A 27,860-nucleotide genomic window follows, 5' to 3' on the forward strand; every position below is an offset into this window, starting at 1 on the left:
AGACTTATTTGAAAGTCCAGTGTGTGATTAGGGAAGTTATTTAAAATTTAAATCCAAAGAACTTGTGCAGTTGAGGTTAGAAACTCAGGCAGCATTCACTGAGCACTGGAAAATGTGCACGGCGGCTGTTTTCTGTGTAAATCTGTAGAAAAGAGGGGTGATGCTGGAGGCTGTGGTTTGCTACCAGGAAACCACATTTCTGAAATACATTTTTCTAAACCACATTTCTGAAATACATTTTTCTAAACCACATTTCTGAAATACATTTTTTAAACCACATGTTTCTAGACCAAAATGTTTCTAATGCTACCAGGAAACTGCATTTATTGCCATTACAAGAAGTGGGTTAACTCTGTCTGAGGTACAGGCAGAAAGAAAATAGTTTACCATCTGCTGGGTAACTCTAAATCTTACCAAACCTAACCCAGCTGTAAGTTCGAGAGATACTTTGCACTTTTTTCATCTGAAGATCCTTGGTCTACGCTTGGGCTCTGCCCGTACCCTTTGCTCCCCCATCACGCAGCGAGGTAGGACCCGGTTTTGGCAGAAGTGCAGGGAGCTGCAGGGCCCGGCCGGGAGCTGCCCCAGCGCTTGGCGAACCCCGAGCTCTGCGAGTGCGCCAGGGCCGCCCCCCAGCTGGCGGCGGTCACCAAGCAGCCCCGAGCAGCTGCCTCCAAGGTCCATTCTTCGGAGGGAGATTTATTGCAGCGAGCAGAGGCGCCGGGATGCGATAATTGCCTTCATTCCCGGACGAAGACCCCGCAGAACAAAAGCCAGTTGCCCGTGAATCCGTGGCGTGATTCAAGCATTCGCCGGGAGGGAGGAGCGGGAGCCGAGCGCGGTCGCTGCAGAGCCCAAGCGACGAAGCGAAGGGGCGCCGGGCTCAGCCCCGGGGCGGGGAGCGCTGCCGGCCCCTGGAGGGGGCCCCGGCCTCCAGCCCCGCCGGCCGCCCCCGGCCCTGGGGGTGCCCGGCCCAGCGGGTGCCGGGGCGGGGGAGTCGCGGAGCGGAGCGGAGGAGACCGGCGGCGAAGCGGGGTGCGGAGCGCGGGGTGCGGGGAGAGGGATGCGGGATGCGGGATGTGGGATGTGAGATTTGGGATGCGGGATGTGGGATGCGGGGTGTGAGATTTGGGATGTGAGATTTGGGATGCGGGATGTGAAATCTGGGATGCGGGATGCGGGATGTGAGATTTGGGATGCGGGATGTGAGATTTGGGATGCGGGATGTGAGATCTGGGGTGTGGGATGTGGGATGTGAGATCTGGGATGCGGGATGCGTGGCGCGGTGTCCCCGCCGGAGCTTTGCCCCGCAGCCCGCCCGGCTGGCGGCTCGTCCCCCGAAACGGCTCTGCCGGAGCTGGCCGGCTCCCGCAGCACGCCCGCCTGCATTCCCAGGCTGCTGGCTGCTCCCCCTGCCCCAATGCCCGGCCCCGGCCCCATTCCCTGCCCCTGGGGCTCAGCCCCGCCGAGAAGCGCCCGCCCGGCTGCCCCCGGTGCCTTCTGCCGGCTCCCTGCAGGCAGCAGCCGGGAGGGTGGGAGCCGAGCACTCCCCCAAGGACCTGGAGCTGTGTTCACTCTTCGTAATTCGCTGCTGAGCTTTGAAAGACCCATCTGAGAACGTCTTTTGAGTCAGGGCTTCAGAACCCATCTCCTTAGCCCCTTAGCACCCAGTGCTTTGGGAGGCACTTTTATGGTGCGCACAGCTCAGGAGTCCCACTGAGAGCACAGGGACTTCCCGCAGCCAGCAGTGTCACTGCTGAGAGACAGCTTGAGGACTTGTTTGCACTGGAGAGCACATTGCCAGTTTCCATGTCTCTTTACATATCCTTATCGACGTCCCCACCAACTCGTACATGGCTGTACCCCCGGCTCTCTGCCTGCTGGGTGCCATTGCCCCGGCCTGGCACAGCTCTGCAGCTGGCTGCGTGCTGCTGGGCAGTGTGCTCGGGCTCTGACCGGGCATGCTGGGCTTACTGGTCCGCAGGACCTCTGCTGGTGCTGTGTTCCCTTGGACTTTAAGAGAAATGAGAAAAGCTACCCACGACTTGGCACTGTTTAACGCTGAAATTTATGACGGCTCTTTTATTTAGCTAATGCAGATAAAGAGGCTAACTTGCCTATTAATATCACTCATCCATATATGTTTTATGATTAGTTATTCTGTATCCTGGAAACAAATGTTACACGAGACCTCCAGTTCTTTAAGAACTGAGGATAATAGCCAGGACAGGTGATTCAGAGAGCCCTTTTCTCATTTTTGGTTTCAGACTTAATGAGGAAAGCAGCTTTGCTCTGAGGGCTGGCTTTCTGCAGAATGTTTCTGTCTCTGCAGTGCATCTCTAGTAATATTTTGTTTATTCTAGCAAGGGGTGAAAGCTTACCAGTTGGTCAGCATGTTTAGGAGAGACTCAAGATCTGATTCTTGGTTCTTCAGCTTTCTGGTGAGTTTTACAGCAATTTTAATAATTTGAATATTTCAGATAATATTAATACTTTGTATGAGTGTTAAAAATGTCTTCTCCAACAGGTTGGTAGTCTGTCCAGGAGTTTCTTAGTCTTTGCAGCCCCTGCTGAGAATCAGACTTCTAAAGGTTAGTGTTCTTATCGGCTCTTCTGTATTTTTAGTCTATATTGGTTTTAATCTATATTGTTTTTACAAGCATATTTAGCACAGAGAAACAATGCATAGAAGGGTGTCTCACTGCAGGAGCAAAAGTGAAGAAACTTTTTCTAATCTCATTTTTTGTGGCTGAAGTTTTATCTGTACTATAACTTCTTGCTTGGTTAACGATGAACTTACTGTCTAAAATCAGGAGAGTACTGCCCAGCTGCTTCTCTTTCTGCTGTAGCTACAAACCAGAGATCATTTTGTGCTTGCAAGTTGTATCTGCAAATGTAGAAGCTGGTAAGAGTGGGGAATGGAAATTAAAAAAAAAAAAATTTGCTTGTCCATACCTGCTTTGAACAAACTACCCTAAGGGCAATCCCTGGGCATACCACAGTGAGCTTTTTCTTTGGAGTTTGGCATGGTTTTGGGTGTCTGGCTGAGCTGCAGCCCCAGGCCAGGGATTCAGTTTGTGAGCAGACCCACGGATGTTCCGTATTTTCGTTCCAAGATAGTCTGGACATTTCTGTCACGCTGTGCCCACTGAACATCCCAGGGGCTGAACACAGAAACGAGCACTTGCTTTCCTCTCCCCCGGGGTGCAGAGGGTTTGTAAATGCAGCCCAAGAGCTGAAGTGAAGTGCTGCTTTCTGGAAATTGCTGTGTGTCCTGCAGGCTGGGTGTTGCCCGAGGTACATGCTCTATGCTGTGTGTGTCTTTCTTCAGGCTTTGCTCCTGTCACGATAGAGACCTCAAGACACATGTACGAATATGTGGCCACTGCTTTGGACTGGTGGCATGCAGACAGATACTGTGACCAGCGCTTTGCCCAGTTGCTTTTTGAACCCCCTGACAGCGAGCAAGCTTCCTTCAGCCAGCTGCTGCAGTCCCACCACATCAAAGGTTCCCTCTGGCTGAACGACAGGGATGGTGTCCTGCACAAGCCCAAACGGAGACGTGAGTATAAGTGGGTGTGGACTACTTGGAGACATGCTCACTGCTGGATCTTCTTCATCCTGGAAAAGTAATCTGTCTGGAAAGGTTGCCAGTTGTTTTTTATTGTCACTGTGGTGATGCCTCCCGTCACAAGCGGGGGCTGGCAGCAGGGCCACCAGTGACCCGGTACACCAGCAGCCCAGCCACTGTCAGGATTTCACAATGCACTGCAACCAAAGGGAGTTGCAAAGGGGCTCATCTGCTCCATCCTGTGCCATCTCCCTGTAAAACAGCTCTGACTTTGCTCAGCCTTGCCATTTGTGGTCTTCAGGTCTGCAGAGCAGTGATGGTCCTGCAGAGACAGGACCAGGAGAATGGGGTTCCCCAGTAGCAAGGCTCTGCATGGCAGATGCCTCAAAGGTCCTGTTTGACTGTGCTCCTGGTTGCTATAGCATGGGATGCTTGGGGACATGCAGTTCCTTCCGGATTCATTGTTCGCAGTCCTGTTTACTAGAAACCTACATTTCTGGAAATTATACTTGCTGTAATAATGCAACCTTGGCTTTCCTGCCTTCCTGATTCCCTCCAGGCACAGGGGAAGCTGAAGCCTTGCTGCATACACGCAGGATGTTCTCATGTGCAGGGGCTGTGAGTCCTTAGCTCGGGTAGCAGTCCAGTGAAAAGGATAGTTTTATTGCAGTGGAAGAGGAGCAAGCTTTGGCCATGCTTCTTCTTTATGCTGGCTGAAATTTCTCCTTCTAGGAGACCATGTTGTACCAGTCCTGGTGTTCAAAGACAAAACAGACACGAAATACGTGAAGGTGCTTTCTGACTTCCCAGAACTGCCTGCTGTCACAGCCTGTGCCCACCTCCAGTGGGACACCAGAACCCAGGAGATCGCCACCATCTTCTCCTACGCCGTGCCAGCTTTTATTAATGAATTCCAGCTCCGTGGCTTTGTCGACGAGGAAGGTTTTGTCCGATTTGCTCTCATTGTCCACGGGCACCATTCCCCATACCTGCCTGTGTTCCGTGCTGATGGACAGTGGCATCACTTCTGTGTGACCTGGCAGCAGGAAAATGGGACCTGGGCCATCTACGCCGATGGCAAAAGGCGGGCGTCTGCCAGCGGTCTGTGTGCTGCAGGGCTGGCTGCCCCCCAGGCCATCTACAGCCAGGGCACTTTCATAATCGGTCAGGATCAGGATTCCTTGGGGGGCACCTTCAGGGCTAAAGAATCCTTCAGTGGGAACATCACAGACTTGCACATCTGGCAGAAAGTCCTGAGCGCAGAGCAGATTGAGAAAGTTCGGTCATGCTGGATGGTAGAACAAGAGCTTGTGTTTGGGTGGAGCTCAAATGCTCTGGAGGTTGAGAGCACCGTCCAGCAGGTGACCGCACAGTTTCTTTGCCCAGGTAAGTCCCATTCCTATTGCTGCTGCGGCTCCCTTCTGTGGTGGGAGGTCTGCACGCAGGGATGGCCCAAGCAACAAGTCCCATCCTCAGCGAGGGAGCTGTGGGGCTAGTGAGACTGTCTCTTCTACCAGGAGAAATGCCTTACTTGTCAGTGATGCTGCTCCCTGGGTTTTGCACACCCAAAGCTTCCGTGCCCAGCTGGGAGGCAGATGCTGCCTCTCAGCCAGGTCAGCTTGGCGATGCTGATAAAACACGAGCTCAGGACCTGGCATTGCCACCTCCTCCGGTGTATTCCTGGATGTTGGAGGCAGTCAGAGCCCAGCGCAAGCTCTGCTCTGACCGAGCAGCGGGGCTGCTTACGGAGCAGTCTGCAGCTTTTGTCCTCAGCAGAGTTCGTGGGCTGCTTGCAGGAAACGAGACCTGCTTGGGCACGGCGTGTCCCTGGGGAATGGCGGGCCTTCTCTTTGTGTGTTTCCACAGGGCCTGTTGAGGAATGCCGAGTTTTTGAAGTTGGCAGCAGTGGATTCCGCTACACGCCTTGTTTGCAGTCTTTGCCTTTTATCTGTCGCTACAGAAAGGGTACAGCATCTGTTATTTATTTACTCGTTGGTTCCACAGCATTCACTCCTGGGGTCCTAGCTGGGATCACAGTCAGTGTCGGGGCGGCCTGGTGTCTGCTCTGAAGAGATGGCATGCAAAATGTGCTGTAGCAGCCACTGCTTCATTTGTCTGTGCTCTGGTGGGTTATTTTGTTACTCCCTGGTGAAGCTGTGCTTGTAGACACCGCATGGCTCCTGGATGCGATGCTGCAGGGCGCCTCCCAGTCCAGGCACCTCTAAACTCACTGGCAGGGCGACATGGGGAGGAGGCAGAGAAGAAGTGTTGGATTGTCTCTCCAGATGCGATCTTGTACTAGAAATAAAACACAGCTGTGAGGTCTCCTTGTCCCGACTGTCCTATAAACTCACTCAGCATCTGAGGAGCATTCTGAAGGCTTTGAACAGGGCATATGTTAACCATGCTGCTAGACACCACAGCCATAGATATGCTTTTGTTTTATTCCCAGATGCATATTGGCAACTGAAAAAAGCTCAGCTGGAATCCAGCCACTCGCTTGTCAGCCGTGTGAACGCGCTTGCAGACAGGACTGTGGTGAGTGCAGGCCCAGGGAAGCAGCTGGCTGCCCCGGGGCGCTGGCAGCAGCGGGAGCTGTCGGGGTGGGCTTGCTGGCTTCTGCTGGCGTTTGATGTCACTTTGCCAGAAATTATGCCTGTGGCCTCTTCTGGGATGCTGTTGGAGAGTGTGGCCTTGGGTTATCACCGAGACTGAGGCTGGACAAGAAGTTCAGGATGTCCGGGCAGGTCTTCCCCTGAAGGCAGGCTGCCCGGGCAGGTGTCTGCAGAGCACCGAGCAGGGCCTCGCTCAGGGTCCCCAGCACACCACATAGCTGATGAACAGGTAGAGATCATGGCTATACACTGACTTAAAATATATTTTCCGTGTCAGATCCCCGAGAACATCTTCAGCAGTGATGTCCGAGACATGAACCTCTCCGTTGCCCTTGGCACTCTTGATGTCCTGGCGGCTGTTCTGAGGGAAGGAGAGGCACCGGTGAAGCCCTCGGACCTGCTCGCGGTGCTTCTGTTACTAAAGCAAGTTTCCAATGTGGAAGTCCAGGAGGGAGAGGAGCTAAAGATGTTGGAACTGAGCCAATACTATGTGGAAGTGACCGAGTTCATCCTGGAAGAGCACAATATTGAAACGTGGTCATCAGTCAGCCAGGTAACACGGCACCAGCAGCCTGGCCAGCCCTGTGCCACGTCGGTTCATCTTGCTGTGTGTGCAGCTCCTTGGCCTACACCACAGCCACAGGGTGAAGACCTCTCCTTGCATGGTCCATGTAGCCTTTCTGGCCGTATTCTGAAGCTCGAGTATTTGCAGTGAGCATGGGTACGGAGCCGTTTTATCAGCTCAGGGAAGGGCTGGCTCCCATGGTCATCTCCGCTTTCTTTGAGCTTCTCCACTTTGTGAGCCTGGGTTTGCAGGACTGCACACAGTCTGCAGATCCCTGTTGCTTAGTAGATTCCTTGCTCCCACATCCCATGGCAGGGCAATGCCCTTCATTTCCTGTTTGTTGCATTTTATGTAGGTGGGCTGCCAAGAAGTTGTCTGTCATCAGACCCCACGCTGTTCAAAACACCATCAGGCTTTATGTGAGGAATTTTCATTATCCCACCCCCGTCAGGATTTTCCCCACTGCCTTCTTCCCTTCTCACATGGGTCTTTTATGTCTTTTGTACAACCCAAACTCCCCACCTGTCTCTGGGAAAAGTGTGACAGAGTCTGGCCTGGCCAGCACTCCAGGAACTGAGCCAGGGACCTCCAGAGATGAAAGGATGCTGAATAGTTCTGAGTTTACCTCGTCGCTTAGAGTCGCTAAGCTAAGTAATTGTGGTCTCTGTGGCCACAATTACTCACAGCTTCCTGATGATGGCATAAAAACAGCCTTGGCTCAGATTAGCTGGTGCAGGAGGTGTATCTGCAGAAGAAGGGATTTGTTTTGTTTCCAGGAGGTTCTCATAGCTGTGTTGTGTACAGCACTGGCACCTGTGCTGCCCAGCACACACAGCACCTGGAGTGATTGGGCCAGTCACCTGCTGCACCTCCAGCAGGGAAACCTTTTCCAGGTTGTTCTACAGCTTTACAAAAATCAGGAGTCGGGCCTATTTTTTTTTTCCCAGAAGCTTGTTTATTTATTTATTTGCTTGTTATTTTAATGACTGTTCATAAAGACCGTCAAGTTTCCCTTTTTGACAGTCTCTCCATTGCTGCTGAAGGAACTGGGAACATTTTTCTTTGAATAAGACAGAGAAAGACAAAGCAAAAGGACTGAGTCCCAACATGTTTTTCTACTGAACGTTAAGCATATAAGAAAACTCCTGTGGGCTGTGAGCAGTGTGAGTTGGCAGTACAGGTGCTGACTCCTCTTGTTCTCTGCACGTTTCCAGGTTATCAGAGGGCCTATGGCTGTTGTTGAGCTCTGTGACAGAATGGTGTCACTCCTAGCCCCGCTGCTGACCGCAGGGAGGACGAAGATCACAATTCAGCACAGAAATGTTGGTGAGTGGCCCTGGTGAACGGCAGGGCAGAGGCAGGTGTTTCGCAGGGACCCAGCTTAGTCATCCCGCCTGGTTTCCAGCTCATCCCTTGCTAACCCTTACGGCCTCCTCCCCCTTTCCTTCGTGCAGAAGTGTCACAGTGCGGGCGGCACCTCTCCAACCCCCCTTTTAGTTCAGGATTTCTCTCCTGGGTGTGCCTGAGTCAGTGATGGCTCATGTTGGACAGATCCCAGCTCCTTTCTGTTCAGCACATGGCATCACTGGCTGCCTACCAGGCATCCTTTTCTTCTGTATCGGGATGGAGGGGAAGCACCTGCTGTGTTCCCCTCAGTCCACTTCCGCAGGTTTTTATCTGTAAGAGCAGAACTTGGACCACTGTGAGAAAACAAGTGGGTTAAAAGGACTGTAAGAAACCTTTGGGTACAAGAGACAAACTGAGCCCAGATGCAGATGAAAGGGATCTATCTGCTGCTTCTGTCGTGGCTGGGGTTGTAATGTCCTGGTGGCACTGTGCAGTGCAATAGCCCTGGAGCAAGGCTGAACCCTGCTTCAGTACCTGATCTTGCCCCTGCCACAGGGATGGAGGTGAGGAAGCTGGAACTGAGCAGGCCGGAGCTGAGCAGTGAGGCATACCTGATCCACAGCCCCGAAAAAGACAGGCCTGACTACATCGAAGTCCCCGAGGAAGAGATGCAAAGGCTGAAAGCCAAAGGTAGGCTGCGAAGCCTGTCCCTGGTTGTCCCTGTGGCACTTCCTCAGCACCTTTACTGGGAGGAAGGGTCCCCACCGTGCCCGCTGGAGCCCGGAGGAGTGCTTGCACCCGTCCCACAGGGCTCTCTCTGCCCAGGTCTCCACAGGGTCATGGTGAAGAACATGTGGTTTGGCTACGGCTCCCTCCAGCACTGCCTGACCGACCACGGCAGCACCACAGCCTCCCAGGACGTGGCTGCCTCTGACAGAGGACAGAAGTGAGTGAAGCAGAACCCCCGTGCCTAGGGCTGGGGGGTTCATTTCGGGGTCCATGCTGAGCCTCTCAGTGCCTCCGCTCTGGGGTCACCTCCACCCTGCTCCATCCCACCCCATTTCCCTTTGCCCCCTGCTCCCCGGGGTGGCAGAACAGCAGCGGGGGGCTCAGCGGTCGGTGCCCTGTGCAAGCAGAGACCCGGGCACCCCGGGCGGTGCTGTGCTGGGCTCTGCCGTGTCCCGGGGGCGAGCAGGGGGCTGCGGGGGGCTGCAGCGGGGCCCCGGCCGGGCAGAACCGACGGCAGCAGGAGCCGAGCAGCAGGAGCCGAGCAGCAGAGCCCCGCTGCGCCCCGTGCCCGCTAGGTGGGGGTGGCCGCCCGCACAGCGCTGCTCGCCCGGTGCTCGGGGGTCTCCCCTGCCCCGTGCCCCCGGGGCAGTGTCCCTGGAGCTCCCCGCCTGCCCCGTGTGTGCCCGGTGCGGTCCTGCCCCCGAGCAGGATGGGGGGTCCCCGAGCAGCACGCTTTGCCTCGCAGGTCCCTGCGCACCGCGGTGGGCACCGCCGTCATTTCGTCCACTCTGCTCAGCGACGACCAGGAGATAAGCACCTCTGTGCGCTACCGCCTGCAGCACCGCATCAAGGTACCCGGGCAAGGGGGCTGGGGAACCCCGGGGAGCCCCCTCCCAGGCCGGCGGCAAAGCCCAAACCCCCCAAGCCCTGCCAAGACTTTGCCCAAGGCCTCCCAAGCTCTTGGGCTAACGTGTGTCCCGTGCCTGGCTCTCACCCTGACTCCTGTTTCCCCGGGGAGGCACTGTCTGGGGCTGACAGCCCATGTTCTGCTACAGCCCAGGGAGCGATGTCTGTGTGATGTGTGTGTGGGGCTGCATAACCTCCTCTTGTCCATCTCTCCTGCAGGATCTGCCCGATAAGCTGCTGGGGCCCATCTGTGCCTTCTGGAACGTCAGCCTCAGGTGCCTTGTTTCTCTTCGGGTCCCCAGATTTATGAGCTTTTATTTCCACTGTAAACCAAACAAAATATAAATATAATGGCAAAAGTAGGTACCTGTAATTCTTTGCATGCTTTGCATGCTGACATCCTCCATCTGATGGAACAGAGCTCTCTCCTGGGAAGATTTCCTTTGGAAAAGTCACTCAAAAGCAAGTGACCTTTAATGAAGTATGTACAACTAAAATGGAAAGCCTGTTAATTGTGATTGTCGCCTGCAACAAAGAAGGGCTGGGCCAAGATATATAGCACAACAAACACTCAGGGCTCCCATGCCTCATAAATACTGCTTGGCATTGAGACGTGTTTTTGCTGAATGTCACCACAGTGAGAGCACCGAGACTGTGATATATTATGGATTTGTAATTAAGTCATTCAACTGCAAAAGACCTCTTTGGAGTCACAGTCTTGTAATAAGCACGGCTGCATTTGAGGAAGGTGAGCAGAATGTGTTTTTGGAGGCAGCTGCTTGCTGCACTAACAGTTCCACCAGCCCTGGTCTGAATTTGATCTTCCCTTGGTACCACACACTCAGTGCTGCCCAGAGAGAACAAGCTGAACTAGTCCAGCCTTGGTCCCTGCATAGGAAATTCAAATCTGGAGCTTTGCTAGCTGCCTGGGCAGCACCAAGCAGCTGGCTGGCTGCAGGCAGGCTGTCCTGCCTTGGAAATCAAGACTCTGGTGGAACTGTGCAGTTACTGAGCTTTGTTTAAACCAGTGATAGCTGAAATGTACTTTTTAATACACACATTGATGCTAGATCTGTTTTCTTGTGCATGCCTGATGGATAAGGTAGATGTGCTGAGACACAGACCAAAACAAAGTCCACATGAAGACCTGTCTCTGACATCCTCTTCTTCCTCATTTCAGTTCTATTTCTTCTGGGACAATGAACTCCCCTTAGGACTGTGTCTTTGCATCTTGTGGATGGCAATTTCCACCTGTTTCTTTGTCTCTTGCTGCATGTTAGCCCAGATGCTGGCGGGATGTGGTCGACAGCTGGCTGCTCTGTGGTGACTTCTCTCCCGGACTCCACTGTCTGTTTCTGCAACCACACCACAAACTTCGCGGTGCTGCTGCAAGTGTACGAGATGCCGGTAAGTGAGCAGCCTTTCTCTGCTGCTCTGTGGGGTGGGTGCAAGAACTGCACGCAGCATGTGGCTAATTCGTGGGGGTTTTGTGTCTTTTGTTGCTTCGTGTTTGGAGCAGAGGACCACCAAGGAGGAGATCACACTGCAGACCTTGACTTTTATTGGATGTGGAGTTTCCTTCTGTGCCCTGATTGTTACCTTTATTTTATTCTTGGCAGTTGGGTAAGGAAGTTTGAGACACTTGATGCCTTCTCTGTATTTTTGTTTGACATTTTGCTTCCAAACAAGGACAGAAACAAGGTACGGTTATGTAGGTGGGTGGGAAGAAGCTGCCCAGTAAGCACTAGTCAGAACTTGTACACCCCTTAAGGTGACTGCAGCTGAGGGCTTCGTGTCTCCTTCCTCAGTGTCCCCAAGAGTGAGCGAACAACTGTGCACAAGAACCTGATCTTTGCCTTAGCTGCAGCAGAAGCTCTGCTCATGTTCAGTGAACTGGCCAAGACCAACCAGGTACGCTCACTAAAACCATCCCGTTTACCCCGCAGGACCACTTCTGCTAAGTGTTATTGTAAGAGCAAACAGAACAGAAGTTTAATTCCTTCTAATAACATTTTGTTAATTACCTGTAACTTTAAGTAACTTGTAAATGTAAGCAGTTACAGAACAACATACAGTTCTGTCCTGTTCTGTGTCCACTTCTGTATCCTGGGGCTGGATCAAGCAGTTTCGAGATGAGAGACCTGCAGGGAAAATCCAAGAACTGCAGAAAAAAATGCTGTCAGTTCCCTCTCCTATGGCTTCAGATGGTCGCACAGAAATAAGCTGGCCAGTTCATGTGTTACAATTTTAAGGACTCTTCCTGGTGCTTGCAGATGTCTAAATACATTCTGGCCCACCCTGCAGCACAGTTTGCAGGTTCCTGTCTGCTCCCTGACCACGCTCTGAGAAGATTCCAGAGCACTGCCCTTCCTGTAACAGCATGCGATTTCTCTTCTCTGCAGGTGGTGTGTTTCATGGTCACTGCCTTCCTTCATCTCTTCTTCATGGCAGCCTTTTCGTGGATGCTGGTAGAAGGGCTTCTCCTGTGGAGCAAAGTGGTAGCAGTCAACATGAGTGAAGACAGGAGAATGAAGTTCTACTATTTGACAGGCTGGGGTATCTACAGCTTCCTCTGCATTGGGAACTCAAAACAAAAAATGTGTCAATTTTTTTCTTTAGCAAAAGTTTTGCTAGGAGAGATTCCCCCGATAGCGCTGCTGAGTCAGACAAATGTTTGGTTTGATTCAGTGAGAGTCAGATGCCACTGTTCTGTAGGGGCTTTTTTACCCTTTTATGTCAAATTGCCAGTCTTACAGTGTAAGTTAAAAAATATTTCCATTATTTTTTCTAAAACAAAGTGTTCAATTCAAAGAACTGGAGGAGGAAGTTTATGGTAAGATCTTGTTCTTGGAGAGAATTACTACTGTGGTAGTAATTAACGTATAAATATGTCAACTGAGCAGCCTTTATTCTGAGTGAGTCCTTTGGGGACATAGAACTCATTGGAATAAGCAGCGTTTTATATCAGAGGAGCCTCTTTAGGTCAGGCCTCTTTTGCTCCTTGCAAAACACATACCTAGTTGGATGGTGGACAACTGGTCCCAGTATTTTGCAATGTTTTATGTCTTTGATTGTTAAAATAGCATTGTGAGGAGTCAATTGCTTTGATCAGGGCTCAGGACTTGCAATGCTTTATGCCTAAGAGCATGATGCTGACAGCACATAAATCTGGTCCCATAGAGCTGGGACAGATTTTGGCTGCAGTAAATTGATGTTGCACATGGGGTTTAAGAGGCTGAGCTGCCTCATTCTGCAACGTGTCTGGTCGGGGGGGGGTTGAAGCAATTGTATAGAGCACAGCCGACCTGCCTGGGTCATTCCTGCTTTTCCTGGGTTCTGATTTCCTTTTGTGTGTGTGTTGCAGGCCTTCCAGCCGTTATCGTGGCTGTGACCCTTGCGACTTCCTTTGACAAGTACATGGCAGACAGCCGCTGTTGGCTGAACGTTCAGACCAACGTCATCTGGGCCTTTGTCGGGCCGGTTCTCTTCATCCTGGCAGTAAGTGCCGAAACCTTCCTGCAAGGTGTGATTCCCGCGTGTCTGCTTTTGGGAAAGCATCGCAGGGTCAGCGGTGGCAGCACTTCTGTAGCTAAGGTGCTTGCTCGCTGGCCCCATTGTCCTCACTGCTTGTGTGGGGGAATTTTTGTTACACTTCATACATGCTGACACAACGCAATTAAATCTTTTTAACCAAAGCAACTTTTTGATAGAAAAAAATGTGTTTTAAGAAAATTTTGCTGCCCTGTTCTTGTATTGGCTGTTGGGCTAGGAATGTAGGTGAATGTGTAGGTTGACTGTGACATTGCCTTAACTGAAGGTGTGCTTGTGATACGGGAACAGCTACCTCCCTGGGGTAGGATCAGTATCACTCCAAAACAGCACAGTAGCAGAAAAAGGTGCAGTGTTTAAGGGGGCTAGAGCTGACACTCAACAATACATTCTGTGGGAGAGGTTTTGAGATGTTTTATAGATTTGATACTTGTGCTGATAGCTCTATAAAGTATTTTACTTAAAGCTTTGTCAGGAGTGATATGTTCTCCCTATGTTCTGAAACTAGTTATTGACTTCCCAGCAGAAAAGGCTCACCATGCTGAAGCTCACAGAAGCTCATGGGGTCCGCTGGCTCTTTTCTGACAGGTGAATACTTTTGTGCTTTTCCGGGTGGTGATGGTGACCGTGTCCAGCGCTCGCAGGAGATCGAAGATGCTGACACCCAACAGCAGCCTGGAGAACCAGATCGGAACACAGATTTGGTGAGCAGGGCAGCAGCTGGGTATCCCCGCACTGGCTGGTCTGGGCGTGAAATGGTGGAATTGCTGTTAAGCTGAGCATCTTTGCCTTGGGGAGTGCAATGAAAAGCAGTCAGGACAGAAAAGATTTTCTCCTCCACAGTGCCTGTGCATCACCCAAAGGCAGACTCTACTGGAACAACTACACCACTGAGGACATTAGGCCTCTGTGCTCCCAAGCAGCTTGTTGGCTGGCGCACAGACATCCTGTAAAATAGAAGCGTAGGGAAGTGAGGTGGAGATCTGGGGCATTTCCAGGAACCAAAGGACATTAGGTGCCCAGTCTCCTGGAATTTTCTAGAGATCTGAGCCACAGAAGTGAGTCCTCTCCACTTCACAGAGCGCTGCAGGTCAAACTCACCCCTTACTTAGAGCTTCTGCATGCCCATCAGAAGGATGGCGGATGAACCAAGTGCGGGGCGGTCAGGCTGTTTACCATAATAAGAAGCGTTTTCTGTATGCGTTTGGGACTTGGTGGATCAAAAGGAGCCCTGGTGGGGGTTACATACATGGGGAAGGAGAAGCAGCATGGACTTCTCTAATCAGTTAATGTAGGGAGACCTCTAAAAAACTGCTGCTTGAGTCACTACTTTATCATCCTCTGTGAATTTTTATTGTTGTTAGCTGGCGCCGGATACCCCTGCTAGACACGCATTGTTCCCCTCTATCATAAATAAATTTTCCCAAATTTACAGAAGCAGAAAGATAGGGCAATGCAGGAGGGCAGGGTGACATCCATATGCTAATAAAACAATTGCAGAAGCCCTGCTCGTAGCAGCGACTCGGGGGAAATAGCTGCCTTCTCATGGCTAATGACGTCAAAGAGCTCCCTTCTTGCTAACTCCCAGTGATAAAAAAAGAGCAGGGCTAGCACACGGGGGGCCGGGAGGTGAAGCGTTTGTTTTTTCTCCTCTAATTTTGTTTGCAAAGGAGTTTGTTTCACAGCTGCCCTGTTGGGTGCCGCTTGCACAACACACTGTCTGGTAGGCACTTGCCGGGGGCACAGAGCCGTTTCCCACATGGAGACAAGGAAAGCTGTCTTCAAACCTGCAAAGTGCAGAGCAGAGCTCTCCAAACCATGCAGTGCTCTGCAGCCTCGTGCAGATCCCCAGGCGGATGGCAGCGAGCCCCTGGCAGTGGTTGCAGGGCCAGGGAGGACACTTGGCAGGCTGGGGCACCTTGCCAGGAGGTGTTGGTCTCAAGCGTGCAGGGCACGGCCAAGACCCTTGTGGCAGCTGGGAGAGGGGTGCTGGTGGGGTGCCAGCACGAAGCATTTCAGCTTGGAAATGTGCTCGAGTAACTCTGAGCTCTTCTTTGTGACAGGGCCACAGCCAAGCCCATCTTGGTGCTGCTGCCCGTGCTGGGGCTGACGTGGGTGTGTGGGGTCCTTGTCCACCTCAGCATTGTCTGGGCCTATGTCTTCATCGTGCTCAACTCCCTCCAGGTGAGTCCTGTGCCATCGGGATTCTCGCCTCACAGCCAGGCACCTACCTGGAGCTCCTTGCGCTTCAGTGTAACCCATCTCTCCTGCTAGTTAGGAATATTTGGCAGCCTTGTGTCTTCTGGTGTGACTCCTGAATGTTGGCATATGTAAGAGTCACTGTTGTTAGTACATTTGTATTGATAGGGAGCTCTGCAGGACAGAAAGTAGCCCTGATGTGTAAAGCAGTACTTAATATTTGCTTCCAACTTTACTGGTTTCTTCAAAGAGCTTAAAACTTTAAGCAGCCTGTATGTGGTTAAGAGAGCAAATGGTAATAGTTACAGCAGCCAGGAGTGCTCAGCTCTGAGGTAGAGCTGTTCCCATGGCCTCAGAGTAGGTGAAACTCAGGGAAACGGGGCAACAAAATGTTGTAAGGACTTGCTGAAGTCCCATAACTTGTGCTTGCCACCTGCAATTCAAAGCATCAGCCACCTGGTTGGTGAAAGCTTCCAAACCTCGAGAGAAGCAGCTGTAGATGGAGCTAGAGAAGCACTAAACAGCACTGCTCCTGATATTTGCAGGAGAGACAAATGTCCCCAGGCAGACTTATCTGCAGACAGGTAGTTACCATCAGCAGAGAGCCATGCAGAGAAGAACATGCATGGATGCAGTCCAGCCCGGTGCTAAGACAGCGCCAATAAAAAGCCATCTGGGTGTACCCACACAGCCAGTCCTGGGCTTTTCTACCAGATATTCACAGACACGTTTTTCAAAGTCCGTTGCCAGGTGCTTGAAGACAAATCTTATTCCAGGCAATCCAGCTCAAGAGAGCAATCAGGCACTATCCTCCAAGCCACTGGGATTCAAAGAGTTCTCCGGCCCCATCTCCCTTGTTCTTTTGGCTGAAATAGAAAATGGCCAGTGCAGAAGCTTTCGTCCATGGAGCAGGAGAGTTCCAGTGCTTCCCTCTGGCATACTTGGCAGGCTTCGGTGTAACATTGGCCCAGATCTCCAAGGGTGAAAGGCAAGCGTTATCGCCATGTGCACAAGATGTGTGGTTGCTCCAAGGCACATTCTGCCTGTGGCTGGCACAGGTCCAGTGGCTGGGTGCTGCTCATGCACATCTGTCAGCTCTTGGATGGGGAAATCCTAAGGCCAAAGGGCTGCCTCTGGACGTCTCTGCTATTAAGGATACCAGCAGGGTGGCAGGAAGCCTGTGCTGACTGTACTTAAATACAGCCTCAGTTCACCTGGCAATGGTGAGAAGAACCCCGAACCCCACAACAAGTCCCCTGGTTCGGTGACTGCTAATGCCTCACGATGCTATCCTGACAGTGTCACTTCCCAGACTGCATCTCCCATGGTTCATTCAGCCTTTGACTCATCACTGATGACAGCAGAGAGACTGCATGATGCAGGTGGTTGTAACATGGATGTGAGGCATATGTTTGGGTTTTTTTTTGGAAGGGCAAGAAATAATTTCTAAAATGCATACGTGTCCTCTGGATGAGATGTCTCCTGAGACCCCATCTCACAAACCATAGCAATGTCCACCTGGGGTGAGAGAGGAGCAGGGCTGCTGGATGGATCAGGATTTGTTTTCTTCCCTTGCTTTCGAAGTTACTGCTTCTTTTGTTTTCCTTCTTTCTCCTAACACTCGGTAGGAGCCCTGTCTCTTGTGTGGGCAAACAGTCAAGGGTTTGCCCATGAATGTGCTGTGCTTGTTTGCCTTTTGCTCCTTCATTGCTAAGTGCATGTCAATTTAAATATTACCCTAGAAAAGAAAATGTGATGCTGGTGGGCAGCTGTGGAGTTGAGAGAAAGCAGGGATAAAAGCGCCACATTTCAGCTCCTTTGCAGGCTGTCCTATTGAGGACAACTTCTATAGATCACCTTGGGATTTCCTTTAAGACCAGTGTGCTTCTTTATGTGCTGGTGTTGTGCAGGAAAGTTTTGCTGCTGTAAGTTGTTTGTTTGTTTGACTGCTTTCTGTTTATCTGCGGAAACTGAAGCCTGTTTTCAAGGTTACTCTGTGCGTCGACACCAAACACGACAACTGCTTCTCCAGCCAGGCAGCACAAGAACTCAGCCCAGTGAGAAGCAGTGATGCATGGTGCTGGGCCAGGGGAGGCTGCAGTGCTGCTGCCAAAGCCCCACCAAAATGAGTCCCTCACCCCGTCACCAGCATGAGGGGTGACTGGAGGGGACTGGAGCCACCCCAGGGCTCCTTCTTCCTCAGCTCTGCTGATACTGAGAGGGCTTCAGCACCTCTGCCAGTACAGGTGAAACCACCTGTTGGTCTTGTCCAGATAAGCCTTGGCAGGCATTGGGCTTTGAAATTCCCATGAGACAGCTGCAGAAAATGAAAAACAAACAAACAAACAAACAAAACAAACAAACAAAAAAAAAAAAAACTGACTAATTACCCTTGGTTTGGTACCTATGGGCACCATCGGAGCACAAGCAGCAGAGCTGGCTCCCCGATGTCAGCTGCGGACAGTGCCAGCTCGGCCCACCCGAACCAGGCCAACAGAGTGGGACGGGTCCCCTGGGTGGCTGCCAGCTGTGTCTGGTAGAGGTGGGACAGCCGGAGGAGTTTTGGTGGCTCAGCTGTGGAACACACACGCTGCTGCCCCGCCGCTGCAGCCTCCCGGGTGCTCTGCACTGCCTGGGCCTGCAGCAGCACCGCAGGGGCAGGCCTCCAGCTGGATGTCTTTGTACTCAGAGCTATTTAAAATATCTCCTACTGCTGCAGCAGCTTCTGGGACAGGTCTAGAGGATTGCACAGGGCTGTGCTGAGTAGTTATTTCCTAATGATGGCTGCTTGCCCACAAATGTGGGTTTGTCCCCTCCCTTCCCAGGCTACGTGATGCACCGAGCCCTCACTGGGCTCCAACAGCGGGAGTGCAGCTGGCTCGGTGTCCCCAAACCCCTCCCTGAATGGAGTTGGTGCCACTTTTGATGGAGGTCCCCGAGGAGGATGGTGGCCCTGCTTTGCACTGGAAGCTGGCAGGAGCGGGGCAGGAGCGGGGCAGGAGCAGGGCAGGAGCAGCTCCTCCAGCACCGCTCCGCGCCATGGCTCGGCTTCCGCCCGCTGCAGCTGGGCCTCCTCTCCTTCCTTGCTCTCCTCCCAGCCGACCTCACGGCTCCCTCCCCCACCCCGCTTTCATACAGAATGATTATTTCAAGGAAGACCTGCCTTGGCAGCCCGACCAGAAATCTGGTCTGGAGGAGTGACCAGCATTGCTGTCTGAAGGACAGGTCATGGCACGGCGCCAGGGTATTGCTACCATTACGCCTGCCAAGAGCTCGCAGATGAAGAGCAAGGCTCATTGAAGACAAGATGGATTACTTTTCTTGCTGCAGCTGATTTATCTAGCTGCGATAACAAACACCCCACAGATATAACATAAATCTGGTGGGCCAGATAGGGCTGCCTTAAGGCCAAAATTGTTGGTCTGGAGCTGTAATTAGCCCCTGGCTGTGGCCTCCAGGTGGTGCTCGCTGCGGGCTGTGCCCAGAGCACTGCCCATCGCACACCCTGTGTGAGCTGCGAGCGGTCAGTGGGCTCTGACCGAGCTTTGGGCTGTGGCAGAGCGTTTGTGCCAGTCCCCAGTATTTGCATGCAGGAGCACTGGTTTGGTGGGAAGGGAGAGGGTGGCCACGGCTGTGCTGTCCGAGCTGTGAGGTCCTGGTCTGGGAAGGGGAAAGCTTTGCTGAGGCTGGGCAAAGCCTCTGGATCTGTACCCCTTAAACGTGTTTAGGAGTTTCCTGCTAACACCCCGTGGGCTGTCACTGTGTAGGACAGCCGATCTGCCCATGGCATCATGCTGTGTTTTGAGGGAGGATGGCTCAAGCCCATCTCCCTGGGCTCAGCGGGAAGGGAGGGCTGCTTCCTGGATTTGGGTTCCTCTTGCAACAAATTCCTGGTGGTTTCTGTCTCTGAGATCCGAAGGAGGTGTTTTGAGGGGGATTTTGCATGCATGGGTGAACAGGAGTGTGGGAGAGCATGGGGGTGAGAGGAGCAGAGGGGCTGTGCAGGAGATGCCAGCTCCCCCTCCGTCACACGAGGGAGGGACAGAGCAGCCTCTGCTGAGTGCCCAAACTGTGCTGCTCCCGAGCTGAAATGGGGGGAGAGGAAAGGTCTGATTTTAAGGAACATCCCTCTAGCCCAGCTGTCCCCTGGCTGTGCCATGCCCAGCGTCTGTGCCTCTTCTCCTTAGGTCGCCACCTATTCTAATACTCATCAAGTTCATTTCCTCCTGTGGACAGTAGCAGGCAAACAGCTGTACATCTCTAACTTCCTGTGCTCTCTCCTTTTCAGGGCCTGTATATATTCCTGGTCTATGCAATCTATAACAGCGAGGTAAGAGATATCCCTGGCTGGGGCTCTGTCACTACAGAGCAAGTGTTTAGTAGGGGTTAAGGGGTAGCTGGGATTGTAGATGAAACAGGCAGCGTAGCCCAGACTGTGCTTCTGGGACAGCTATTGCTTTTTCTCCATGACTTCCTGGAGGATCTCTTGCTCTGCAAGAGTTGCTGTGGCCTTCTCTAATGTCCTTGCCTTGCTCCAGGTGAGGAATGCCATCCAGAGGATGAAGGACAAGAAGAAAGCACTCTCATTCACAGTAAGTTGCAAGGAAGCCTTGCAGCCCCCATTTGCTTATTTTTCCTCCCTACTTGTCCAGTGTAGGAAGAATGGCAGAGACTGAATCCCTTCGTTGCAGTCCTGTTGGACAATGCAGACCCAAAGATCATCTGCCCTGATTAGAAAGCAGCCTTCAGTACCAGGGTGGGATGGGATTGGACTCCCATCCCAGGGAACAGTGCAAGCCAGGGGCAGCAGTGCAGATAAAACCAGTCTTCAAAGTTGGACCTGAGCCCAGCAAAGACAGGTTGCAGATTTCACTGTCCTGTGTCTCTTCCCTGTCACCACAGAACTGCTCTCATCCCATCAACTACTTATCAAGTCCAAGAAACACAACCTCCTGGGAGACCGGGAAACTGAGTCCTGCAGCTGAGAGTGCCTTGTCGAGCCCTGTGCAGAAAGATCCACCAGTGAAGAACATCACCAACAAAGGTAAAGAGGGTTGTCACTGCTGTTGGCCCAGGCTGTGGGATGAGACCACAGTAAAATGTTCCCAAGGCGTGAAAGAGGCAGTAGGAAATAGTTTTTTTAGCTTCTGGGAAGAAAGGTATTGCAAGCTCCAACCTGTTTGTGGGTAAAAAGATTTACTTGCAATTACGCAGATAACCTGGTTGGTCCCTTTGCTTCAGTGGAAGATATTTAGGGGACATAAAGCACTGAGTTCTTGGTAAAGCTTGAATATTTCTGCTCTCTGGTCTCCAAACTCATTGTGCTTTTTCCCCCCCTAGGCAACTTTGGAGCCAAAATTCCCATGGGGATTTCATCAATTATGTCACCAGAGAGACCGGTATGTAATGTCTTCTGATATTCTACCACCTTCACTCATATACAGAGCATAGCAGTTATGTGGGAATGGTATATAGCGGTTCTAGCGAAGGGCTGGGCCTCGGAACACCTGGTGGTGTTACCAGCTCTGGCACAAATTCAGTGGTTTACGCTGAGCAAGTCTCAGAAGCTGTCTGACTCATCCATCCTGTTTGCAGACCGAGGATAACGATGATTCCCTCTGTCCCAGGATGTTACAACACTTGCCAAATGTTTGTAATGGACCAGAGGCAGTGTGTTATCGCAGCGTAGATGCCCTGTTCCCGAGGATCAATCTAGACACGTGGTCTGTCTGGACTGAAACAAAAAAAAAAAGGTCTTGATACGAACCCTGGACACACTCACTTATTAAAATATGTACTGGTTATTAGTAGCATATTCATTTAAGTCATTTAAATAACTTAAGATATGTGACTTCATGCCCAGAACTGCCATTTCTAGTAATCAAGCCATAGGATGATGCTGAGTATAGGATGCTGCTCAGGGGAAGGAGAGGTGGCTGGCTGGCAGGGAGCCCTTTTGGGCTGGTCTGGGGCAGGGCAGGCAGCTGAGGGCAATGCAGGAGAGCAGGAGAGTGCTGGCAAGGGGGCAGGCAGGGAGGAACCCCCTGGTGCAGCCACTTCCCAAGCAGAGAGCTCACCCCTGGCTGCAGGAACCAGCGCTGCCGCAGCTTTGTTCCCTGCCGCACCCAGGGCTTGCAGCTCCTCTCCAGGAGGAGGGCGCAGCTGGGGGCTGATTTACGGCAGGGGATATCAATGAACAGAAGGAGCTCGTGAATTTGAGTACACGAAGCACCGAGCAGCAGTCGGTACAGCTCATGGCAAGAGATTCCCCCCAGGGCCAGCAAGTTTAAAAAGGGCAGCGGGGGCTTGTTGGCTGTGCAGCAGCTGAGCCGCATCCATCCAGGGAGGGCAGCCCGGTATTGTTCTGCAGCCATTTCGCTCCCCCAGCAGAAGTGAGTCTGACGTAGAGCTCAGCAAGGCATGGCCTAAAGTGGAGAACAATTTAAATTTGACTACTCTGATACCACTTCCATCTCCCACTATTGAAATGATCATCAGTCCTTGTGCACTTGACATACAAGTGCTGTAATTTCCTCAGAATAAAATCCAACACTACTTTCATATAAGTCTCTCACTGAAGGATCTCTCTCTCCCTCTCTAATATTTATCCTTTGAAAACCCGTGTCACATAGACAGCTCTTATTTATCCAATAGATAATACTTCTATAGCTGGCATATCGTTTTGAAGCCACTCAATAAAATCCATATTTTCATCTCCCTTGATTTATATTGTGGTTAATGCTATTCCTGCCTTGTGCTAAACACCGACCAGGATCCGCAGGTGATGCTTTTCTCAGCCAGCCAGGTGCTTGCTGTGTAAACTGGGACCAGGACTAAGCTCCCTGGCACAAAATGCGAGACGTGGGTTAAAGAGATTAGCCCAGAGGCCTGGGTTTTCTAATGCAGGGAGCATTAGGAGGCAGATTTCCTAAATGCCAAGGCCATGGCATTTCCTAGCAGGCAAAGATAGAAGCCGCTTTCCTCCGCGTGAGGGTCACTTAGGACTTTACTGTATCTTTGCCGCTTAAACATTTATTTTTTTAATGGACTTGTTTCCTTGCTAGTGAACATGCATTCAGCAGCCTTCAAAAGGCTGGGCTGGTGCCTGTGTCTGCGAGGGGTGAGGACGGGCACAGCGCTGGTCCCCATGCCAACCCGCACCCCAGCGGCCTGCAGGGCCCCCCAACGATGCTGAGGTGACCCCACGATGCTGAGCAGCCCCATGGTGCTGGGAGCCCCTGTCCTGAGCCAGGCTCCTTGGCGGCGAGGCGGTGGGTGCCTCCGTGCCCAGGTGGTGCTACCCTCCGCAGGGCAGGCGCTGCTTTCTGCACTCATTAGTTATATAAGTCAGCGCTGTTTTTCTGCTCCCCGACTAAATGAGTCATGTAACTCGCTGGAGGAGCTGTGAATTAAGGATGTCACTGGCAGCTGCACAATGGTTTGGATGAAGAGAAGATGCTACTTAAAAACGTTTGAAAACACTTAAAATGACAAAACACTGAGCGAGTGAAGATACAAACACAGACAAGATGTTCTTTGTGTTACAGCTTTTTTAAATGTTGTTGGGTGATATTTATTGCTGTTGGGCTGGGAGCAGGAATTTCGCACCTCGGAGAGCATTAACCATCACTTAGGCACACGGAGCAGGTTTACGTGTGGTCTCTCTGCCAGAGCACGGGCAGAAAGTTCACTCTGCTGCACTCCTGGATTGTGCTGCGGTCTGTAGCAGGCACCCAGGCTGAGAGGAGCAGGGGGTTGCAGCAGCAATAAGCAAAGCACCTGGGATCTCTGTAGGGCTGGGATGCAGGCTCTGTGTCCCTGCCTCTGCAGGAGCTCAGCTGGAGGCCAAGGGCAGCGAGGCTGCTTGGTGCCCATGGGGGGTGGCGTAGGGTTCCAGCCACCAACACACAGACCTGTGCCTTCTGCTAACAAATGTTCTCCCCTCTTTCAGGCCGTAGAGCTGACAGCATTCAAATCCTCAGGTAACATTTGCCTACCTCATTTCCTTTAATTGTTATTACCGCTGATACTGCTTTCTCTGGGTGCATCATGGAGCGTGGATCGGCGGGTGGAGGGCGGGTTATTTTTACCAAGACTTTAGGGAGTGTTTTATTTCCAAACTGCCCTGGTGGCTGCAGTCCTGGCAAGGCTGTTGAGGGATCCACATCCCCCTGAACAGGGCGGCAGCAGGAGGTGAAAGGTGGGTGCACGAAGGCCCTGCAGTACTGCCTCCCCACAGCACCCAGCAGGCTCTGGAAGGCAGCAGAGATGCAGTGGGCACGGCAGGCAGCCCTGGCAGGGACCAGGCTGCTTTCAGGAGCCCCAACAGCTCCCTGCTGCCACGGGGTATTTTAAAGCAGCAGCTGCCTCAGAAGGTGCTGGCGGGTGTTAGAAGTGACTTTCTCCCAAAGAAGGGAAGCCGGGGAAGGTGGGGTGTTCAGACAGGGATGGATTTATGAGCTTAAAAGCAGCCATTTAGCTTCTTCTGTTTCAGGTTGTAGAAAGGCCAATGTCACCGTGGAGGTGGGTAGAATTCAAAAGAGAAATCCCTCCTAAGCCCCAGAGCTCTGCTCGACAGCAGCAGTGCCCTGTTCCCTCCCTGCCTTCCCTGCCTGGCTTTGGCCAACTCCCCAGCTCCCCTGTGCATGGGTGTCGCATATTTTGGTTGTTTGTGGTGTATTTTTTTTTAATCCATCACCAATGAGTACTCCAAGCACTCTCGGTGCAGTCGCTGGATGGGGTCACTCAAGCAGATAGTGCAGCGAAGACGCAGCGGGGATGGACTGATATTATTTTTCCTGCATTGTTACATTTTCTTTTGTCAAGGGATGCAGTGCATTAGCAGGTTTCTGATTTTGCTCCACATTAAGTGTCTAAGCAGGGCATGCTTAGACTGTTTTCGAGAAGATGCCACCCAGAAGCATTACAGCTTTCCTCCCCACACTGGACACATGAGCGAGGCAGAAACAGTGGCACCCAGGAATAAATGTGCTGCGGCATTTCAGGCGCAGGAGCGGGGTCACGCTCAGCGAGACGGACCCTGAGCACAGGCATTTGTGCTCTGTCCCCCACACGCTCACCCTCACCTGCTCCTGCGTATATTAATGGAGCCGCATTGTAATTAAACTCCCGATGTGTAAAGAGGTGGGTTGTTTAGTTTGTTTTTGTATTCTCAGGTAAGCCCTCAGGAGCACTGCACCTGCTGAAGGAAGGGTGGGAGCCCCCAGTCCTTCAAGGTGGCTGTGCCTTCTCCAGCGGGTTTAGGAGAACCCAATGGTTTGGGGGCACGCAGGGGGTGCCTGGATCCCCACTGCTGGACCAGCAGGGCTGGGCTCGCTGCCTCCCCTCTCTCTGGAGGCCACACAAAAGCCGTGGAAGCAGTAGGTTGGGGCAGGGCAGCACGTGCCTGCCCACCCTCTCTGCTAGCCTGAGAGCAGCTCCGCTCGCACCTGGGGGTGACGGGTGCAGCCTGAGGGTGACTGAGAAGATCTCCTTGAGCCAGAAGAGCACTCCTCTGCACACTTGTGTGCACGCCAGCCAGCATTCAGCACAGCGCTGGCGGGCGGCTGTGCTGCACTGCACGAGGCACAGGGCTCTAAGCCGAGTGCTTCCAGCCGTTAAAGAAAGTAAAATAAAAGGCAGCAGTGCCCAGCTCTGGTAATGCCTGGAAGATCCCAGGGCAGGTCAGCGTTGCCCAGGGTCTTCACAGCTTGTGCAACAGAGCAAAAGGCTGCATCTCTCTTAGGAATAACAGCCGTCAGGGGAAGCAAGCCATAAACCTGTGTTTGATGGTGGTGGAGAGACAAATAATTTCAAAGCAGACACTGCTTCTCCTCTTCTGTTTTGTTTTCTGCCCAGATAGTTTAATGAAAAGAGATGTGTTTTGCCCAAATTTTAACCTTTCCAACCAGCTCTAATGAAAATTATCAGAGTACCAGCAGTAGACCTGCAGGTTATGTGAAGATGCAGGAGAGAAGCCACGCGCCCCGCTGCCCACATGGGGAGAGCTCGTGGGCTGGAGGAGCATGGCTGGGAAACTCAGGGCATACAGGATTCACTCAGAATCTCTCAGGGAACCTGCACAAGGTCTGGGGTGGGGTCCAGCTCCTCTCTGCCCTGCTCCAGTGCCGTAACTGGTGCTGCCCAAATGCTGCTCCAATGCAGGAGGCAGCCGTTGGTGGAGACAGGAGCGGGCTCCCAGCAGCACTTTGCAGGCAGATCAAACCCCGTAAATACCAGGCCAGTTTTAGAAACACAAAAATGAGTAGTTTGGCAGCATCACTGTGGCAAGGAGGCAGGCAAGGGCTGTGCTCTGCCCCCTGCATCCCTCCCCCGCCTCCCACCCCCAATATTCGGGCTCCCCCCAAGGACTCAATTCTCTTGGAGAGGCCGCACGTTTTTCACAGTAATGAGCTCCAGCCCAGCTGTACAAAGATGCGCGTTGCACAGAGCACTCTGCCCAGATTCATTACACCCATTATGTAAGAAGGGGATGGCCGGGGGGGTTCACATATTTGTACAAACAATAAGTACCGTCTTCCTTGTCTTGGTGAACAAGAGCTCCAAGAGGCCTCCACATCCTCCATCTCTTCAAGTGATGGCTTCTTTGTTTCCCCACGATAATTTCATTATTCTGTTTGAATACATTTATATGTTGCTAAGCCACACATAGCAACATGGATCTTGTCTCCATGGCCCAGCCTTTCTGTGATCAATACTGAGTATTTCTGCAACTCTCGCAATACCGTGTTCAGTAGGGTTTCTTTCAAAATAATAGGGAAATTATTAATTTCTGGGCTTCAAAGACGGTCAGGAACATGGGCACTCAGGGAAATGCCAGCCCCGCGGGGCTGCCCTGTGGTGGGATCCAGCATCCCTCCCCGCTGGGCAGAGGACACCTCATGCCCCGACAGAAGGAAACGCAGCCGGTACAGAACCAGTGCTCCCTTCCATGGTAGTGTAGGTATTTTTCAATAAATCTCCTCGAAACCTCACCCTTCAGAGCTCTCAGACCTGGCAGTGCCTTGGGCAGTGTGTGCGGTGTGCTCATTCCTGAGCAGAATGAGGGAAGGGGGGCTCCTCGCAGCTGCCTCTGCCCACTGCAGCAGCTCCCTGACCCAGGGCCATGTCCCCGACACCCCTCCAGGGCCAGGGGAGCTGGGGGCTGGCAGAGCAGCACTGGTGGGGCCTGGGCTGCCTCTCCTGGACGGGGCAGCCACCCAAGGCAGAGCCGGGCTGGGCTTTGTCCCCACATCACAACCGTGGGTGCCCGTGGCCCTGGGAGGGAGCCTGGCCCCGCTGCTGGCCAGCACAGCTGAGCCCATTTCTCTTTTGCTTTAGGTTTCTGAGAGGCGGTTTCTGGGTGCCACGACGCTGTGGTGGCCTTCGAGCAGCCTGGAGGATGGCGGGGCAGAGGAGCTGGCTTCGTGTGGAGGGCCTCGCGTCCAGGCAGAGCTGTTAACCCTGTGCTTCTTCCTAGCAGCATGTGCGGACAAAGCCAAGGCAGGACTGGGGTAGCTGGGGGGTCTCACGGGGCCGCTGGGCTTCGTCTGATGCCGAAGACACCCTGCACCTCTCCAGGGCTGTGCAGAGCACCCTGCAATCACCCGCTGTGGCTGCTGCCCAGCCTGCGTGGCTTGCCCTTGGGTCCCCGTGGCAGCGCGGCCAAGCCCAGCACTCGGCTGCCTGTGTTGGTTGTGCCACCACCAGGGCTGGTTTCGCTTGGACGAGGCGGTGGTGGGAAGCTGTGCCCGGGGCTGTGCCCGTGCAGACGAGGACACCACATTCCCCGGCCCTGCTCCTGCCCAGGCTGTGCTCTGCAGGGGCAGGGCTGGGGACGGGCTGCACGGGAAGCACACGCACCAAGGAAGACAGCGGCTGGCTTCAATGCTTTTCTAAACCAGCTGACTTTAATAGCATCTTCTGCTGCGTTTAGGACAATAAAATCTCTCCCTGCTCCTCCCTGGGCTTCCCATCTGGCTGGCGTTGCTCTCTGCTCCAGCTGGCGTTATGCTCTCCCTCCCTCTCTGTTCTCTGCATCGGACTGTTTGTCCTGTTACTCTCCTAGTGTTTAGAGCACATAAAATGTGTTGTTTTTTTTTTTTGCTGATTACGATGACAGTAAATGCTGATTTTTAAAGGCAGACTTCTCTCCTTGTGCTTTATCCACGGGAATGGTCTCGCGGCCAGGCACAGCAGCCCGTGGTGGCTTTATGAGGCTGGGTACAGCGGGGGGCAGTTCCTGGACCCCTCCGGATCCCATGTGCTGCCTGCTGCATTACGCTGTGTTCCCTGCTCTCAGCACAGCATGTGCTGGTTGGCATGGATTGAATTGCTGTCGGAAACTGCAGCCCTCAGAGCAGCTTTATGCTGGCCGAGA

The 27,860-nt window shown here is 52.6% G+C and overlaps 1 protein-coding gene across 3 annotated transcripts; it reads left to right on the top strand.

Annotated features, from left to right (window-relative positions):
• The first annotated feature begins 446 nt into the window (after positions 1-446).
• ADGRD2 (adhesion G protein-coupled receptor D2) lies at positions 447-27,624 on the top strand. Of its 3 annotated transcripts, none has more exons than XM_072025257.1 (26): positions 447-1,035; positions 2,364-2,441; positions 2,528-2,591; positions 3,332-3,562; positions 4,304-4,957; positions 5,438-5,536; positions 6,024-6,109; positions 6,464-6,739; positions 7,966-8,077; positions 8,654-8,788; positions 8,924-9,044; positions 9,573-9,678; positions 9,953-10,008; positions 11,014-11,140; positions 11,253-11,356; positions 11,542-11,644; positions 12,136-12,289; positions 13,098-13,231; positions 13,871-13,986; positions 15,346-15,466; positions 19,770-19,811; positions 20,020-20,073; positions 20,384-20,525; positions 20,822-20,880; positions 23,433-23,463; positions 24,308-26,806. In XM_072025257.1, the coding sequence occupies exons 2-26, from the start codon at positions 2,394-2,396 to the stop codon at positions 24,523-24,525; spliced, it is 3,393 nt and encodes a 1,130-aa protein (XP_071881358.1). In that variant the 5' UTR covers positions 447-1,035; positions 2,364-2,393; the 3' UTR covers positions 24,526-26,806. The 3 variants fall into 3 exon arrangements, with proteins under 3 accessions (XP_071881358.1, XP_027326702.3, XP_071881359.1); XM_027470901.3 differs by having other exon boundaries at positions 449-1,035; positions 24,352-26,805; XM_072025258.1 differs by lacking the exon at positions 24,308-26,806 and adding an exon at positions 26,822-27,624 and having other exon boundaries at positions 452-1,035.
• The last annotated feature ends 236 nt before the right edge of the window (positions 27,625-27,860 follow it).

The sequence above is a fragment of the Anas platyrhynchos genome, chromosome 18 (genome assembly GCF_047663525.1).
Source record: "Anas platyrhynchos isolate ZD024472 breed Pekin duck chromosome 18, IASCAAS_PekinDuck_T2T, whole genome shotgun sequence".
Classification (NCBI taxonomy): domain Eukaryota; kingdom Metazoa; phylum Chordata; class Aves; order Anseriformes; family Anatidae; genus Anas; species Anas platyrhynchos.